The following is a 13,984-nucleotide window of genomic DNA, read 5'->3' as shown; positions in this document are numbered from 1 at the left end:
CATAATTATATGGTCCTTTTTAACTTTTGAAATCTCTTTAATCATGCTTGACGTACATGGTGTCAAAGCCGACATTCTTCCACTCGCCAGTCTCAGTGTTGAGAGTGAGATTTGTGTGCTTGACCTCTCCATAGCGAAGAGCACCAGACTCAGCACGACCACCAGCAACAGGACGCTTCAAGTGGTTGTCACCAGAAACGACGGTGAAGTTAGCGAGGGGAATATCCCAGGAGTTGCGAGAGGCAACAGATGGAGAACCTGAAGGTGTTAGTGAGACTCATGTGAGTGACCAGGCGTTTGAAACTTACCATAGAATCGGGACGAGACCTGCTTAGCATTCACATCCAGAATGAAGTATCCTCGATAGTAACCCTCTTGCCACTGAAGCTCAGGGTTCTTCTGGACTCTGGCACGAGCAGCCTTACCGGCTGCAGGTTCGATAGGGCCACCAACTCCATTAGAGCTGACGGCTGTTCCAGCAAACTCGACACCAATACTTCCAGCACCGGTCTTGTTATCATATTCCTTGGTTCCAAGCCAAACGAGATCCGAGACCTGTTATACGTCAGTTGAGTTGAGATGAGGTTGGTAATGATACATACCCAGTTCTGGTGGCTGTCTCCAGCAAGGAAGATGTTGTTTCCAATGTCATTATCATACAGGTGCTCAAGAGTTCGGTTTCGGTTGGCGACATAACCCTTCAAAGGTCAGTATTTGGAACAAAACCAGAAGACTGATCATTCACTTACACTCCAATTATCACCAGGAAGAACTTCGCCATTACCCCAATCCTCCGTGATGCGCGAGAAGATGATTTGGTTGCCAACGATTCGCCAGGCGGCACCTCGGTCCTTAGACTTACTAAGGGATCGATAGAACCAGTTCTCCTGACGACCTCCCATGAGGGTGCGGCTGGGATCGTCTCGGATCATGTCGATGTAGTTGTCGTTCCAGTCGAGGCTGGTGATGCTGCGGTCGTAGTTTCGAGTGTCAAGGATGATGAGATCAAGAAGCTTGCCCATTTGGAAAGATCGCCAGACTCGAAGTCCGTCGTCGAGATCAGTTTGGCTGATACGGAGGTCAGCTGAAGCTTGTAGTAGGGTTGGTTTTGATATTTACCGGATGGGCATCCACTCGAAGTAAGCTCGAACAGCGTTAACCTTTCGAGTGTCGACGGTGACCTTGCGACCCTCCTTCAAGAAGGATTCTTCGGTATTGTTAAGACCAGAGAATCCATCTCTGTAGCCGTTGTTGGCGAACTCTACAAGGTGTCAGACAGACCTAGGGATATGCCCGCGGGACTTACCGTGATCATCCCAAGTAGGGATCCAAGCAAAGTTCTGAGACAGAAGCTGCAGATCAGGGTCTGTGCGGTACTGGTGAGATGACCAGGTAAGCGAATTTCCTTAGAAATATGCCGTGGTGACTGACCTGTCCATGTCGAGTTCGATAGTCATGCAGTGTAAAGATCTCAGTGGAAGGCTGGCTGGCCCGGCTGCCATTGGCTCCGTACTCATAGATATAATCTCCCAGATGGATAACGTAGTCATGCTCGTCCTTTCTGGCAGCGTTGCCATAGGCGTTAAAGTAACCGTTAGCTAAAATGATTAGTTTTAGCTCCCAACTTTTCAAACCAAGAACTGGACTTACGGTAGTTGCTGCAAGAGAACACAGCGAAGCTCAGATCAGAGACGTCATCATTGGCGGTAGGAGCAGTCTTGGTGCGACCAACAGGACTCTTGACATTAGAGTCACAGACCTTGAATTGGTAGTAGTAAGTTGTCAGGGGCTTCAAGCCATCGGCTTCGACCTTGAAAGTTGTTAATTATCTCAATCTCGATTTCAAAAGACCATGCTCACCTTGACAGTGTAGTCAATATCAGAGGTAGTATAAGCTCGTCCACTGGCAGCCGGCTTCCCATTTCCAGAAGCAGACTTGGACTCATAAACCTTCCACTCGACACAAATGGGGTGAGGATCAGCCTTGATGTAATTCTCAGTCTCATGGCTGTAATGTCCCGCGGTGCCGTTCACAACCGTCTCACTGTCGTCAGACTTGGTGGAGGGTGCAACACGAGTCCAGAGGATAACGCTCTGAGGCCAAGGATCTCCAGATGCTACTCCATGGGTGAAGTCGAGCTGAGAAGCATCGTAGGGAGTGTTACCACGCTTCAGAGATCGACGCTTAACCAAAGGAACATCGATCCCAAGACGAGCATGACGACGAGAGGGACTGGCGTAGTTCAAGTTGCCATCGAACTCAGCTGTCACAGCTGTAGCCAAAAAGCCACAAGCATAAAGAATCACAGCAGACCTCATATTGACTATGACAAAAGCCGTTGATAGAGACAGAAAACAAGCTTATCCTTCGCATATGTCTCTTTTTAAGCTTCTCCCGACCTCCATCCCAACCCCGCCTCCGTCATCGTTCATGTTGCCGCCGAGATGCCGGGAGCCAACAAACAGGCCAGGCCTGTACACGTTGTTTCGTCCCGTGTATTGCATCACCACTCTTGTGCCCCTGGCCTGGTGTAACTGGGTCCTTGGTGTCACGGTCAACGAAAGAGGTAGCGATGTGACGTTGTTGAGTGACCAGTAGGAAAGATAAGGATTGTAAGCATCGAATGCTAACGTTGGTTGCAATCCACGTGGAGGTTCGGAAGTTTTTATCTTGGTGTTGGTGTAATTCGACATCGTGGCGTGGTTTGAGGATCTCATTGGTTGTCTTGGTTGCATTGATGAGGTTTTGTGTAGACCTGATTGGAGCTGCTACTATTGAGATCGGGGAGTGGAGACTATAACGGTAGAACGACTTAGCGAGTGTCGATCTGATGATGTCAAACTTCTGGGCATTTAATTACCTCCTTATCTGAGGTGCTTCTTATGTGTCTTTATGTCATTATTTCTCCGGCACGGAGGTAGGTAAGCTTGGCTGTTCAGGGTTGGAGGCTTAGGTAATTTGGGCTATCACTCATCTGCTTCGGTGGCTCACATTAGACACGCAACCTGGTTTCACATAACCTTGGTGTTTGTCACAAGATATCTTTCCTATTTTGCTGAAATAACAGGAATGTAAAACTAATGTGATTCATTTTACACTTTACGAACTCGAAGCTGCCATTGGGTGACAGTCCTTCGTTTAACCGCCGTGACATCTTGTTTCTCTACCTGATTTTTAGCACACCACGTGACACTGCATCTATCATACCCCAGCACCAACACGCCTTTCCCAAGTTTCCATTTCCTCTACTCCAACAACAAAGAATCATCTACATCTCTGGGTTAGAAAAAATGGCTAAACAGCCGCCTCGGTCCAAGATATTCCGATTTGCCAAATTCAATCTCGAAGCGCTCATCCTGCTTGCAGAGAAACTTCGAGGTCGACCATGTACCTGCGATGAGTCCAAGGTCCCCAAGAGCGGTAGCTTGAACTGGGTTATATTCCTCACGTTCGATGATGGGGTTGAATGGGTGTTGCGATCACCGCGCTACGATACCAATATGTTCTCAGATGAAACCGCCTCTAAGATACTCGTTAGTGAAGCGAGTACTTTGAGGTACCTGGAACTCATTGTCAAAATTCCTGTTCCCAAAGTCTACTCATATAGGTACGATACACCCAAGCCTGATCAATAGAGCTTTCATAATGATAGAAAATGCAGTGGCACTCATGAAAACGATATCGGGATACCGTATATTCTTCAGAGCAAAGCTTCTGGTCGTCCTTTGTCAGATTACCGCTGGACCGAGTCTTCAATCCAGCCCTCCAATATCAAGCATCCTATATTACAGCTCTCGCTTTCAGACTCAGACAGAGAAAGGTTAATGAATCAGCTTGGTACCATCATGTCTCATCTTTCACAGATCCCCTTTGATAAGATCGGGTCGCTGTGTGAAGACGATAACGGTGGCTTTTCCGTTGGTGAATGCCTCTCCCCTGTTCTCACCTGGCAATCAAGGGACGCCCTAGAAACAGATGTCGAACGAGGACCCTTTGCTAAAGAAAGTTCCTACCTTCGGTCTTTGATATCAGCACTTACCTTCATGCAGAGGAGCTCCCACTAACGCCTTACTTATTCTTCTCGCCACTACCAAAACCAGCTGATTATCCATCATGGGATAGCTTCAAGGCAGCTACGGATAGAAGGGGTGATTTCGTTGTTGTTGGTGACAAACTAGAGGGTAGCAAGAATCGACTGGACTACTGCATCGCAGGTCAGATACTGGAGGAAATGTTGCCACTAGTGGTGTCGAATGATTCGACTGGCTTCACCTTATCACATCCCGACCTTCACACTGGAAACATATTCGTCGATGATGACCTAAACATCACATGCATTATTGATTGGGGCTCTGCAACAATAGGTCCAATCTCCCAATTACTGGCGACTCCAGGGCTAGCAGGTCCTTCGAAGCAACCTTCACCAGCCCTCACATCTGCCTATCAGGCTGGCTTTTCTCGAGGTCCACTGAAAATCAGCCGAGATATGTGGGAGAGAGGTGAGATGATATGGTGTCTTTCTCGTTTAGTGCGTCTTCTGTCTGGTCAAGACCTTCTCTTGTTCCAAAGATTGTACGATCTTGTTTACAAGGCCAAGACCGAGGGCACACCGGACTCGGTAGACTATGGTCGGCTGTTTTATCAGCGGGCGATGACCCAGGCTAATAAGGAGCTTCTCTCTAGGTTGAGAGAAGATGACTTGCCTGATGAAGATGTCAAGGAACGAGAGAAGGAAGTCTTCTCTAGTGACAAATCTGACAGGCTGGCTGTGGCGAGGAAGTTGACGCTCATGTCTGAGATGAACCCTGGATTTGTTGGAGATAGGCGATTGTGGCTCTGGATTGAAGAGGTTTTGAAGGATTCTGTGTAAAGCTACTGCCCAAGTTACTCTGTATTGTAAGAAGCCGGTATCTTAATGTCACACCTAGAAAGTTCAGTTTGATTGTATGTATGATATAGAGTCTATGTCAGAGTTCAGCCGGAGACTGCAGGAGGCCCGCCTAGTCCAAAACCCCCCTGTTATGAAGAGGAAATGTAAAACAAACATATCTATCATCTGCTGTGCTACCTATTCTTGATTATCCTCTTCGTCCCATTACCCTAAAATTCCATCCCTGTGTATATTACATTGGCTCTCTGGTTTTCTTTTATGAACGTTCTGTAGATTGTGATTGATCTCGTTTACATCACAAGGCCGTTAGATAAATATCTTTTTTTTAACTAGATGATCGATATTGAAAACACTCGGAACTAACAAAGAAAGCTACAGAATTCCACCCAAAACAACACGATATGACAAGGCGCGTCGGCAAGACGTCATATAGTTAGACTCAAAAGCAAACAAAAGATCCAAACCATAACTTAGATAAATACCATTCTGCCCTCGAGGAGGATGGAAGCTTGTTCCAGGTAACCTGTTATCGGAGCCGTACAAGTTCTGCCCTCACCTGAACGACTTTTCCGGTTGGTCGCCTGAGTGTTAGGTTGTCTCAATGTTGGTCCTCCAATAGCACCCGAAGCGGTTCGAACGGTGAGCGCTTAAAAGGGCCGTTTTACGAAGCGCTGGATGTGACCTACTGTGAACTTTAATATTGTGACTTTATTATTCGGCCAAAGGATCTATTCATAGCGATCTTGAACCGCTCTACGATGTGAACCAAGACGTGCCGATCTCTGCTCTTGGGGCTTAGTCACCACGACCCTCCTGCTAGCCCTTTCTTGATCCTCAGAACCGTGCTGATATGACCCATAGCCAGTTGAGTCTTCTCATGCGTTGCAAGGAGTCTTGCCGTCTTGACCACATTCTTTATCTGCCTCCCATTAAGCTCGACACCAGCTAGCTCGTCCAGCTCACCTTTGGAAAGACTACTCCCATCGTTGCTACTATTCACAAATTTCTTCCAGATGTGTAGTCTACTCGTATAATCCAGATTGGGATAGTGAATAGTGAGATGAATTCGAGACTCAAAGGCCGGATCAAACGCCGAGACTCGGTTGGTCGTCAGAAACATGACACCCTCAAAGTATTCGAGAAGTCGGAGGAAAATCGAGACGAGTTTGTTTCGTTTGATATCCGAGGTAGTTCGACATTCAAGAAAGACATCGCACTCGTCAAGCAGGAGGACTGCTCCCCATCTCGTTGAGAGCTCGAGAGCACAGTCTAGCTTCTGCTCAACTTCTTGTGCAACATCACCCAATTCGGCAGCACTCATATTGTAAAGTGGCCTTTGCATGATCTCGGAAACTAAAAGGAAGAAACGGCATTAGCAATGTGTAGCCAACTTTCAGGGTATCGTAGTAATTACCAGATTCTGCTGTAAGGGTTTTCCCAGTTCCTGGCTCTCCGCTCAGAAGCATGATTATTCCCCGTCCTGCATTTGATCAGTCAAATTCAATCATGATTTCATTTTGCTTGCCTTACCTTTTCCTTTGATCACATCATCAAAGTTGTCTAAGCCAGACATCTGAGCACCAACAAATGCCTGGATAATTCGTTTGTAATCATGCGGCAGCACTAGTTGATCAAAGGCAGTCGAGCTCCATATCACGTCTTTGACAAGCTCAACATCGAATAATCCTAAGCTTCAGGTAAGCAGAGAGGATTGGGAATATGCCTTGGTTCAACTTACCCCATTCTTTAGTTTTCAAACAAAATCCTTTCACGACGTTCGTACATAGTGCATACTGGTTTTCGGAGAGTCCCTTCCTGGATACATCTTCTGAGACGATTAGCTTATGTTGATCAACTTAGCAAAACCTCTAGATCCTGGTGCAAGAGGCCTTCAAGTCACCTTGAGGTTGGAATACGTACTTGAAGTCTTTGAGCCATTGCTCAGAACTCTTGTGGCGTATGGTCTTTTTGGTACAGGTTTATGAGCGAGAGAATCGACCGATTCATCATGGCTTAGCTCATTACCACGAAACACAAAGCTTTTCGTAGACTCAAGTGGCTGAAGTGGACCAGTCGTGCCACGATTGAACCATAAGAATGTTCTGCAGTCTATGATGATCCGCTCCTCTGTCACCTACACAATTATCAGAAGGCCGAAGAAGGAATTCACGGAGCTTATGACATACATGACGCTGCTTTGGGATCCCTGAAGCCGTATGAGACAAACTATACATACCAGAATACATCTTGTGGTTGATCCCTTGCAAGCTCTCAAATAGTCGACCACGCTGGACGAGTCGTTCCCTGACTTGATCAAAATCGGGGCACAGACGTGCCGGAATAACCGCTAGCTCCAAGATTGGCATGACGTTCTCAAAAGGTAATATGGTCAAGCTTGTTTCTGTGTACCCGAAGGTATCTCCATCGGTGTCGATAAACCGCACGCTGAGCACGTATGCCACCGTTCCTTCTGGTGTCTTGGAATAATTACCAGTGAGCAACTTAAACAGCCTATCACGACCTTCGATCTTAGTGTAGACTTCGACGTCAGGCTCAAAAAGTGTCCACACATAATCAAACGATATAACGCCATTATCGAGAAGATCCGTGGCTTGTTCGATACGCGGCTTGATCTCGGCATGAATGATATCTGCCAGAAGCTTGTAATGCAAACACTCCTCAGAGGCTTCGGTTGAATCTTTCCTTGGGTCTGCTTGATTAAATTCCTCCCATCTATAGAAAAACTCTCGAAAAGGCGCATGGAATTCGAGCTTCTTGAGGTTGGTGTTGATACCCTTGTAACCCTTGAAAACCGGACCGAGAATCTTTTTGAGCAGTGGACTCTGCACTGTGATAGAATGCAGGGAGAGAACTGATTCATCAATTTCACCATGTTCCTTCTCACGACGGACAATGAGCGCGTATTTGGCTGAAGCTTGAGATGGTCTTCCAGCGACTCCGATCTCCTCGTCCGTCCACTCCTGCCAAGGGTCCCAACTGCTTTTCCGGTAGATATCTTTAGTCTCAGCAGCCATGCCCACCTCTGTCATGTTATTTGAGACGTTTTGTTCATGATGGTTGTTTTGATTATGCTCATCTGAGCGCGTAAACCAAGGACTGCCCATGTTGTTGGCCCACGGTAGGAATGACTAAGAACCGGTATCAAGCGTCTCCCAATGAATACAGTTGGTCGACCGAGGTCCAGAGAGTTTTGACTTTTCAGGCCGAAGGGAATTATCCGCGGTTGACGTTTAGTTTGAGCACACGGCACAGAGTCCCCTCTGATCGAGCCAAGAGTAAGAAAAGCGCACTACGCAGCAGTATGTGAAGGCTTGTCTCAATAAAGCGACAAATTGCCCACCCTCCCTGCAGGTAAGTGATCTGACCGGTGATTGAACATGCGTGTATACAGCTCATACGAACAAAGACAGCTGAAAGGGAGCTTGGAGCCCAACATCTGATTGGCGATCTGCAGGTGCCCAAAGAAGGATGCCAATCATGACTCAATGAAGAAGCGTCATTTAAAAGCAGGCCAAGCTATCGATTTCTGATATTGCGTGGCCCCGCCCACCCCGTCCTATCAAAAAAGGGGGTTGTAGAGTTTGTTCAGCTCGGATTGTAGCTCATACTTAACATATCACGCTGTAAAATGACGAAGCGCAGGCCTCAATCTCTGCTGTCAGGCCTGCATTGCCGCACTGCTGCATAAGCTCGGTTTGGACAGTGAACAGCCATTTAGGGCTTTCCAGACCTCACGGGAACTACGACGGGGACGAAGCCGTGCTGTAGAACCAGAAATGGCTTAGGGGCGGAACCAATCCGAGAAAGTGACAGCTTTTTGGGTTGATCATCGTCAGGGATCACAGATGCCATGTACCCTGTTCTCCCGTATCATGATAATGCTGACACGCTCTCTTTGCGCAATAAACTGAGATTGCTAAGCCAAGCAGCATTAACCGTCTTTGCATGTCTAAAAAATTCTGCCTTATCAAACCTGACCACTGGTTCTGTCAGTGTATTTAGCGTGGCGTTGCTGAGCTCACTATGCTGATAACATTTCTTCCACTCCTGTGTATAAAAACCTATGAGTCTTAATAATACAAATATTAACATTGAACTCAAAGACATATACAGACCCAGTTAAATATATGCTTATCTATCTACTATCTGGTCATACAAAAACATAAGCGTCTGCCTTTCGAATTAAGCCTTTGATCTGCACCTTTTCCGAGAAGATGGTGTTTTTAATGGCGAGCTTTGTGAATATAGTTGCATTGGTTATCTGCGCTACCCAGGGAAATCACTGGCCAACTACGCTCCTCAAGCTTTGGATGGTGCCACGCGCGGAGAATCTACGATAACATTGATGACAGTAGGTCCATCTCTCGCCAATGCTCCCGTAAGTGCTTTTCGCAGCCCCTCCTCGTCCATAACTGTACATCCGTCACATCCAACCGCCAGTGCCAATAGCTCAAAATCTGTATGAGGAATGCAAAATGAAGGCGGAACATCACCCCACATTCGGGGCACTTGATCAAACATACCATACCGGCTTCCACTCATGACTAACCAGATAGCCTTCGATCCATATAGAACAGCAGTACCGACCTCTGACTGCATCAGCATTGCTGCATCACTAACAATGGCCACCGCGTGTTTGTCCCCAAGGCCCATGCCGACAACACCGCAGACAGCGTGGCCCATGGGAGAGGAATCCAGGTTTGATCGGTAGAGCCCATGTTTGGAGAATTTTAGGTAATGTGCTGTCCAGTAGAGGTTTGCGGCATCAGAGATGATCGAACATCCGCATGCATTGACGGCGAAACTTTGAACAACAGACATGACTGTTACTGGGTGGATCCGTCCTTTAGATGCAGCTGGAACCGGTTGGATAATGGTATTTCGATTGTGCGGATACGGAATTTTTCCCGCCGTATATTTTACCTCCAACACGGCTTTAAGAAAGAGACTGATTTCAGCTTCAATGATTTTCGAACTCTTGGGCATGTTTCGTTTGACCTCGGAAGTTTCCAAGCCAACACAGTAGCAATCCGTATTGGCCCATTTCTCCTGAATAAACATGGAACTAAGCTCAGCTGCCTTAGATCCAAGAAGAAGGACCCCTTTCGGCCCTTCGATTCTCATAATGTGATTCGCCGATTCCCCTAGACCAGTCGTACCTTGATACAAAAAATGGTTCTCTGGGAAAATCCCCTTTGCACGGGGCGTAGCGATAACCGGAAGAGCGTATCGTTCCGCAAGCTGTCGGACAAGAGCGGAGGCACCACGGCAACCGTAACCGATCCAAAGTAGACAGCTCTTGTTTTTAAACCTCTCAACAACCTCCTGGCAGATAACAAGGGCTTCCTTGGATAAAGAGGGGGGTGTCAAAGGTTCGAATTGCGGACGTAGTTGCAGAGGTGGTATGAGGGCTTTGCTTCTCGCGCCAGTCAAGAAAACCCCCAAGACCCCCCCGAGAGGATCACGTTTGACCCGAATCAAGGTTTGTAGTAGTCGCTCTACATCCAATTCGTCTCTGATGATCACCCGGTGGCTGAGTGCACTATGGACCGTTGTTCCAGTCAGCCCCTCCACATCCATTGGAAAAGTCTCCTGGACAGGGCGACGACCTGTTCGATCGGTCTCCTCACTCGTCAACCCTGCAATAAAGACAATGCGGGCTCCATCTTGACGAGCACAACGGAGTCCAGTGATGGCATTCGTGATTCCTGGCCCGCTCGTTACGAAAACAATGGCGAATTTGCCAGTCTGTATAGAATACTCTGCTGCGGCAAATGCCGCCCCGGATTCATGGCGAAACTGGTAAACTGTGATAGTTCGAGAATGTAGGGCTTTCCAAATGTGATGGATATTGGCCCCAAAGACGCCGAAGGCTTTGTCACAACCAAAGGTGGACAAGGCCTGAACGATTGCATCCGCATAGGTCTGCATGGTGGAATGTATGTTGGTGAGGTGATAGAATTGCGTGTTTTGGGGTGGAAACTAAGATTGAAGACTCGTGGTCTTACACTTGCCTGCAATTCTTCCGGCAGCTGGTGGTAGTTGGTATATACAGAAGGTAATATGGGCGACATATGGGCAACACTTGCTGCACTACCTACCCAAGGTAGTGTAGGATGACTAGCTGTAGTAGATTTCAGGTGCAACTGGGGATCAGACTTTCCATCCAGAACCAAGATCTAACATGAGTTGCCTGAGCAATCTCCCGCCTTGGAAGGAGTTGAAAGTTCTGGCACCACGATACGCAATATCAGGGCTCTGATGAGTTGACATGGCCTTTGTATGTTTCAACATCCGGCCACAGAGACGATAATGGTAGAAGTCCCAGTTCACCCGTTTCAACTATACGGGTTAGTTTCTCGGAAAGGAGACGAAAATATTATTGCGTTCGCCCAACTTGTGTCCTTCGCTTCTCATCTGCAATTCTAGTCCATGGAGTGGCGAGTTGGTCTTATTTCTCTTCGAAACATCCACCGATAGTCACAGTATATTCCACGCCGTAAAGATCAAAGGGATTTTCCATAATATCAAATCTTGTCACTGCCCGGAGACAGTCACCTCAAACTTGGTTATTAGTGTAGAGTCAGCAAAATGTCGAAAATTTCAGATTCTTTCAGCGTCGCAAGGTATTGGACACTGTAATTTGATCCAATGGTTGATCAATAGGTCCAATGTTTGCTTCTGTTTGGTGATTGAATAAAGAACAAATGTGGTGTTGGAGAATCAGTAAGTGGAGAGGCCTCAGCGAGACAGAGGTAGAGACAGAGGTGTCGCATCCGTGGAAGCCGCGGAAAGCGCCAAGATCTGGAATACGAAGGCAACAAGGCATCAACCACGCATTAAACACTTTTACTGACACGACAACAACTCATCAGAAATTCCACTTTTTACGCTACAAGCAATGATATTAAAATCATGGCATTAATTTCATATTCCCTAAAACTATATCAATAGCCAACATTGCCGTCTCAGTGCCGTTACACATCACTTCCCAACTTCAAAAGCTATCTTTAACAATGGAACCCAACAAACCGGCCCTTAAGATTGTTCGAATAAGCTCTCGTGAGCAACTCGAAGAGCTTGTGGACTTTATCTGCGATGCCTTCATGGAAGACGACCTATTCTGCGCCATGGTCCCTGGACGCCATGAACATCCCGAAGCAGCTCGAAGCATGTGGCGCACGACCCTCGTCGAGGAGTACGGGAGGAAAGGCTCTGTGCTTCTCGCTGCTCTTCGTCAGGGAGAGAATGGGGAGCAAGGCGAATTTGTTGCCTGTGCAGTTTGGTGTCGTTGTGGAAAGAGTGATCTCGCTCGGAGCTGGCAGGGAGATAACTGGAACAAGCGTGAGTCAACATCGGATCCCTAAGAATGGGAGTATTTATAACCATTTACCAATAGGAATTGCCAGACTTGAAGCTGCGTGGACCATGTTCTATAGCTTCTCCCTTCGACAAGCAGGTCCCGGTATTGCACTAGACGCCTGCATCGCAGCAGGAGCAGCTGCAGAGCAAGCCTACAAGTTCTACCCCGATGAACGCTGGCGTCTTGGCCTCCTAGCCACCTCACCTAAATGCCAAAGAACCGGCATCGGAAAGCGTCTTGTGCAGTGGGGTCTTGACCGCTGTGAAGAGGAGGGAGTCCCAGCAACGCTCGAGTCCAGTGTGTCAGGACGACCCCTCTACGAAAAGATGGGCTTTAGAGAGGTGGGCACTGTGAGCTTCTACGAAGGAAAGTGGTCCATGCCTGCCATGCTCAGACCTGTGGAGGAGGACAAGAAGACAGTTTAGAAGGTAGCTTTGTCAGATTCAATGGCTGAAGGCATGGTTTGAAGCAAATGGGATTGGTAGTAGCGGGCAAGGGCGTATGCTTGAGATGTATGATAGACGGCATGGGGTTTCATTCTTGATTATTTGCAAATTCTTGATTCATTTGCTACCTACACTACTAAACTCATTATGGTGGAAATGAGGGGTTGGCTCGGCGTCTTGCAGATGACGAGCATCAGGCGTAGAATGCTGGCTGAACTGAACTGAAGGGCGATTATAGAAAAAGAAACTTGATTGATCGTGCCTTGGAAGGATTGCATATGAAGAAGTGGCTTTAACTACTCAGAGAGGTTCATTATGTTGATTCTGTGTTAGGCTATCTTCGCAAACGAGGCCCCCAACTGCAAGGTCAGACTCGCCGTTGAACCATCAAGACTTCACTTGGGCAAACATGGTGTTCAAAAATATGGACAAGTCAAAAGTTTATATGATTGATTGAGTTCAGCTACTTGCGTGAGTGTAATGATGTTTTCCCTTCCGATACCACTAGCAAGATACTTTGATCCGAAATTCCCTGAAAGTCCACGGTGGGCGTTGTTGAGAGTGTTATTTTGAGTTGATAGACCTGAAAGCTGATGCTTGCATCACGCGCACTTCGGGAGGTGAGGTCGACAGGATCATCCTGCTGCGAAACTGGTTCTTGCCACGGTGCACTGCCTTGGTTGACTGGCGGGGTCTAACCGTGTCCATGGTCTTGGTCGTCACCTTATCCATGAATATATGCATTGGCTCTTCCACATCACACACCATGGTCTCAGCACAGCGCATCGCATCGTCGTCAAATGTTGGGGGAGACATGGTTATGACGACAAATATTGATGAAGAGGGAAAGGAGCGGAGGTAGAAGATTGTGGAAGATGTCAACAGAAAGCAGGGGTGCTTAGTCGTCGACCTCCACGAAACTGCACGCTCCGGCTTGACAGCGTACTGGGGATGCCTGTGTTTACGCAGCCCGGTCCATGGTAACACATTCCACGAAGGCGTCCATGGTCTTGGACGTTTCCCTGTCCGTGATTATGTGAATGGGCTCTCCAACACCTGGTAACATGCAGCTGTTGCGATCAATAAAGGCCTCAGTCTCTCACCCTGAAATCGGTTTGTCCGGAGCTAGAGAAGTCCTCATACTTCTCGACCACTCTGAAAGACTTTGGCTCGTTCCGCCGACTTGCAGTCTTCTTCGGCTCCCTCTCCGACTCTCTGCGCCCCTTTGCCTCCTTTAGTTAGATAAAGTCTGCATAAGCCTC

At 47.5% G+C, this 13,984-nt stretch overlaps 5 protein-coding genes across 5 annotated transcripts; 2 read left to right on the top strand and 3 right to left on the bottom strand.

Annotated features, from left to right (window-relative positions):
• Window positions 1-37: 37 nt before the first annotated feature.
• Window positions 38-2,319, bottom strand: J7337_002265 (uncharacterized protein; the record flags this gene model as incomplete). Its single annotated transcript, XM_044819997.1, has 9 exons — window positions 38-258; window positions 309-555; window positions 603-698; window positions 750-1,068; window positions 1,120-1,261; window positions 1,307-1,376; window positions 1,432-1,598; window positions 1,651-1,810; window positions 1,861-2,319. 9 exons carry the CDS (start codon window positions 2,317-2,319, stop codon window positions 38-40), a joined length of 1,881 nt encoding a protein of 626 aa, XP_044684297.1.
• A 972-nt stretch (window positions 2,320-3,291) lies between these two features.
• J7337_002264 (uncharacterized protein) lies at window positions 3,292-4,871 on the top strand (the record flags this gene model as incomplete). Its single annotated transcript, XM_044819996.1, has 2 exons — window positions 3,292-3,608; window positions 4,124-4,871. 2 exons carry the CDS (start codon window positions 3,292-3,294, stop codon window positions 4,869-4,871), a joined length of 1,065 nt encoding a protein of 354 aa, XP_044684296.1.
• An 820-nt stretch (window positions 4,872-5,691) lies between these two features.
• J7337_002263 (uncharacterized protein) lies at window positions 5,692-7,942 on the bottom strand (the record flags this gene model as incomplete). The annotated part of the gene is made up of 4 exons (XM_044819995.1): window positions 5,692-6,245; window positions 6,307-6,372; window positions 6,423-6,578; window positions 7,129-7,942. 4 exons carry the CDS (start codon window positions 7,940-7,942, stop codon window positions 5,692-5,694), a joined length of 1,590 nt encoding a protein of 529 aa, XP_044684295.1.
• A 1,270-nt stretch (window positions 7,943-9,212) lies between these two features.
• J7337_002262 (uncharacterized protein) lies at window positions 9,213-9,734 on the bottom strand (the record flags this gene model as incomplete). The annotated part of the gene is made up of 2 exons (XM_044819994.1): window positions 9,213-9,370; window positions 9,437-9,734. The coding sequence occupies 2 exons, from the start codon at window positions 9,732-9,734 to the stop codon at window positions 9,213-9,215; spliced, it is 456 nt and encodes a 151-aa protein (XP_044684294.1).
• Window positions 9,735-11,929: 2,195 nt separating this feature from the next.
• J7337_002261 (uncharacterized protein) lies at window positions 11,930-12,701 on the top strand (the record flags this gene model as incomplete). The annotated part of the gene is made up of 2 exons (XM_044819993.1): window positions 11,930-12,257; window positions 12,313-12,701. 2 exons carry the CDS (start codon window positions 11,930-11,932, stop codon window positions 12,699-12,701), a joined length of 717 nt encoding a protein of 238 aa, XP_044684293.1.
• Between the last annotated feature and the right edge of the window lie 1,283 nt (window positions 12,702-13,984).

The sequence above is a fragment of the Fusarium musae genome, chromosome 2 (genome assembly GCF_019915245.1).
Source record: "Fusarium musae strain F31 chromosome 2, whole genome shotgun sequence".
Taxonomy (NCBI): Eukaryota; Fungi; Ascomycota; class Sordariomycetes; order Hypocreales; family Nectriaceae; genus Fusarium; species Fusarium musae.
The sequence above is the reverse complement of the archived record's forward strand: the minus strand, read 5'-3'. Positions and strand labels throughout refer to the sequence as shown.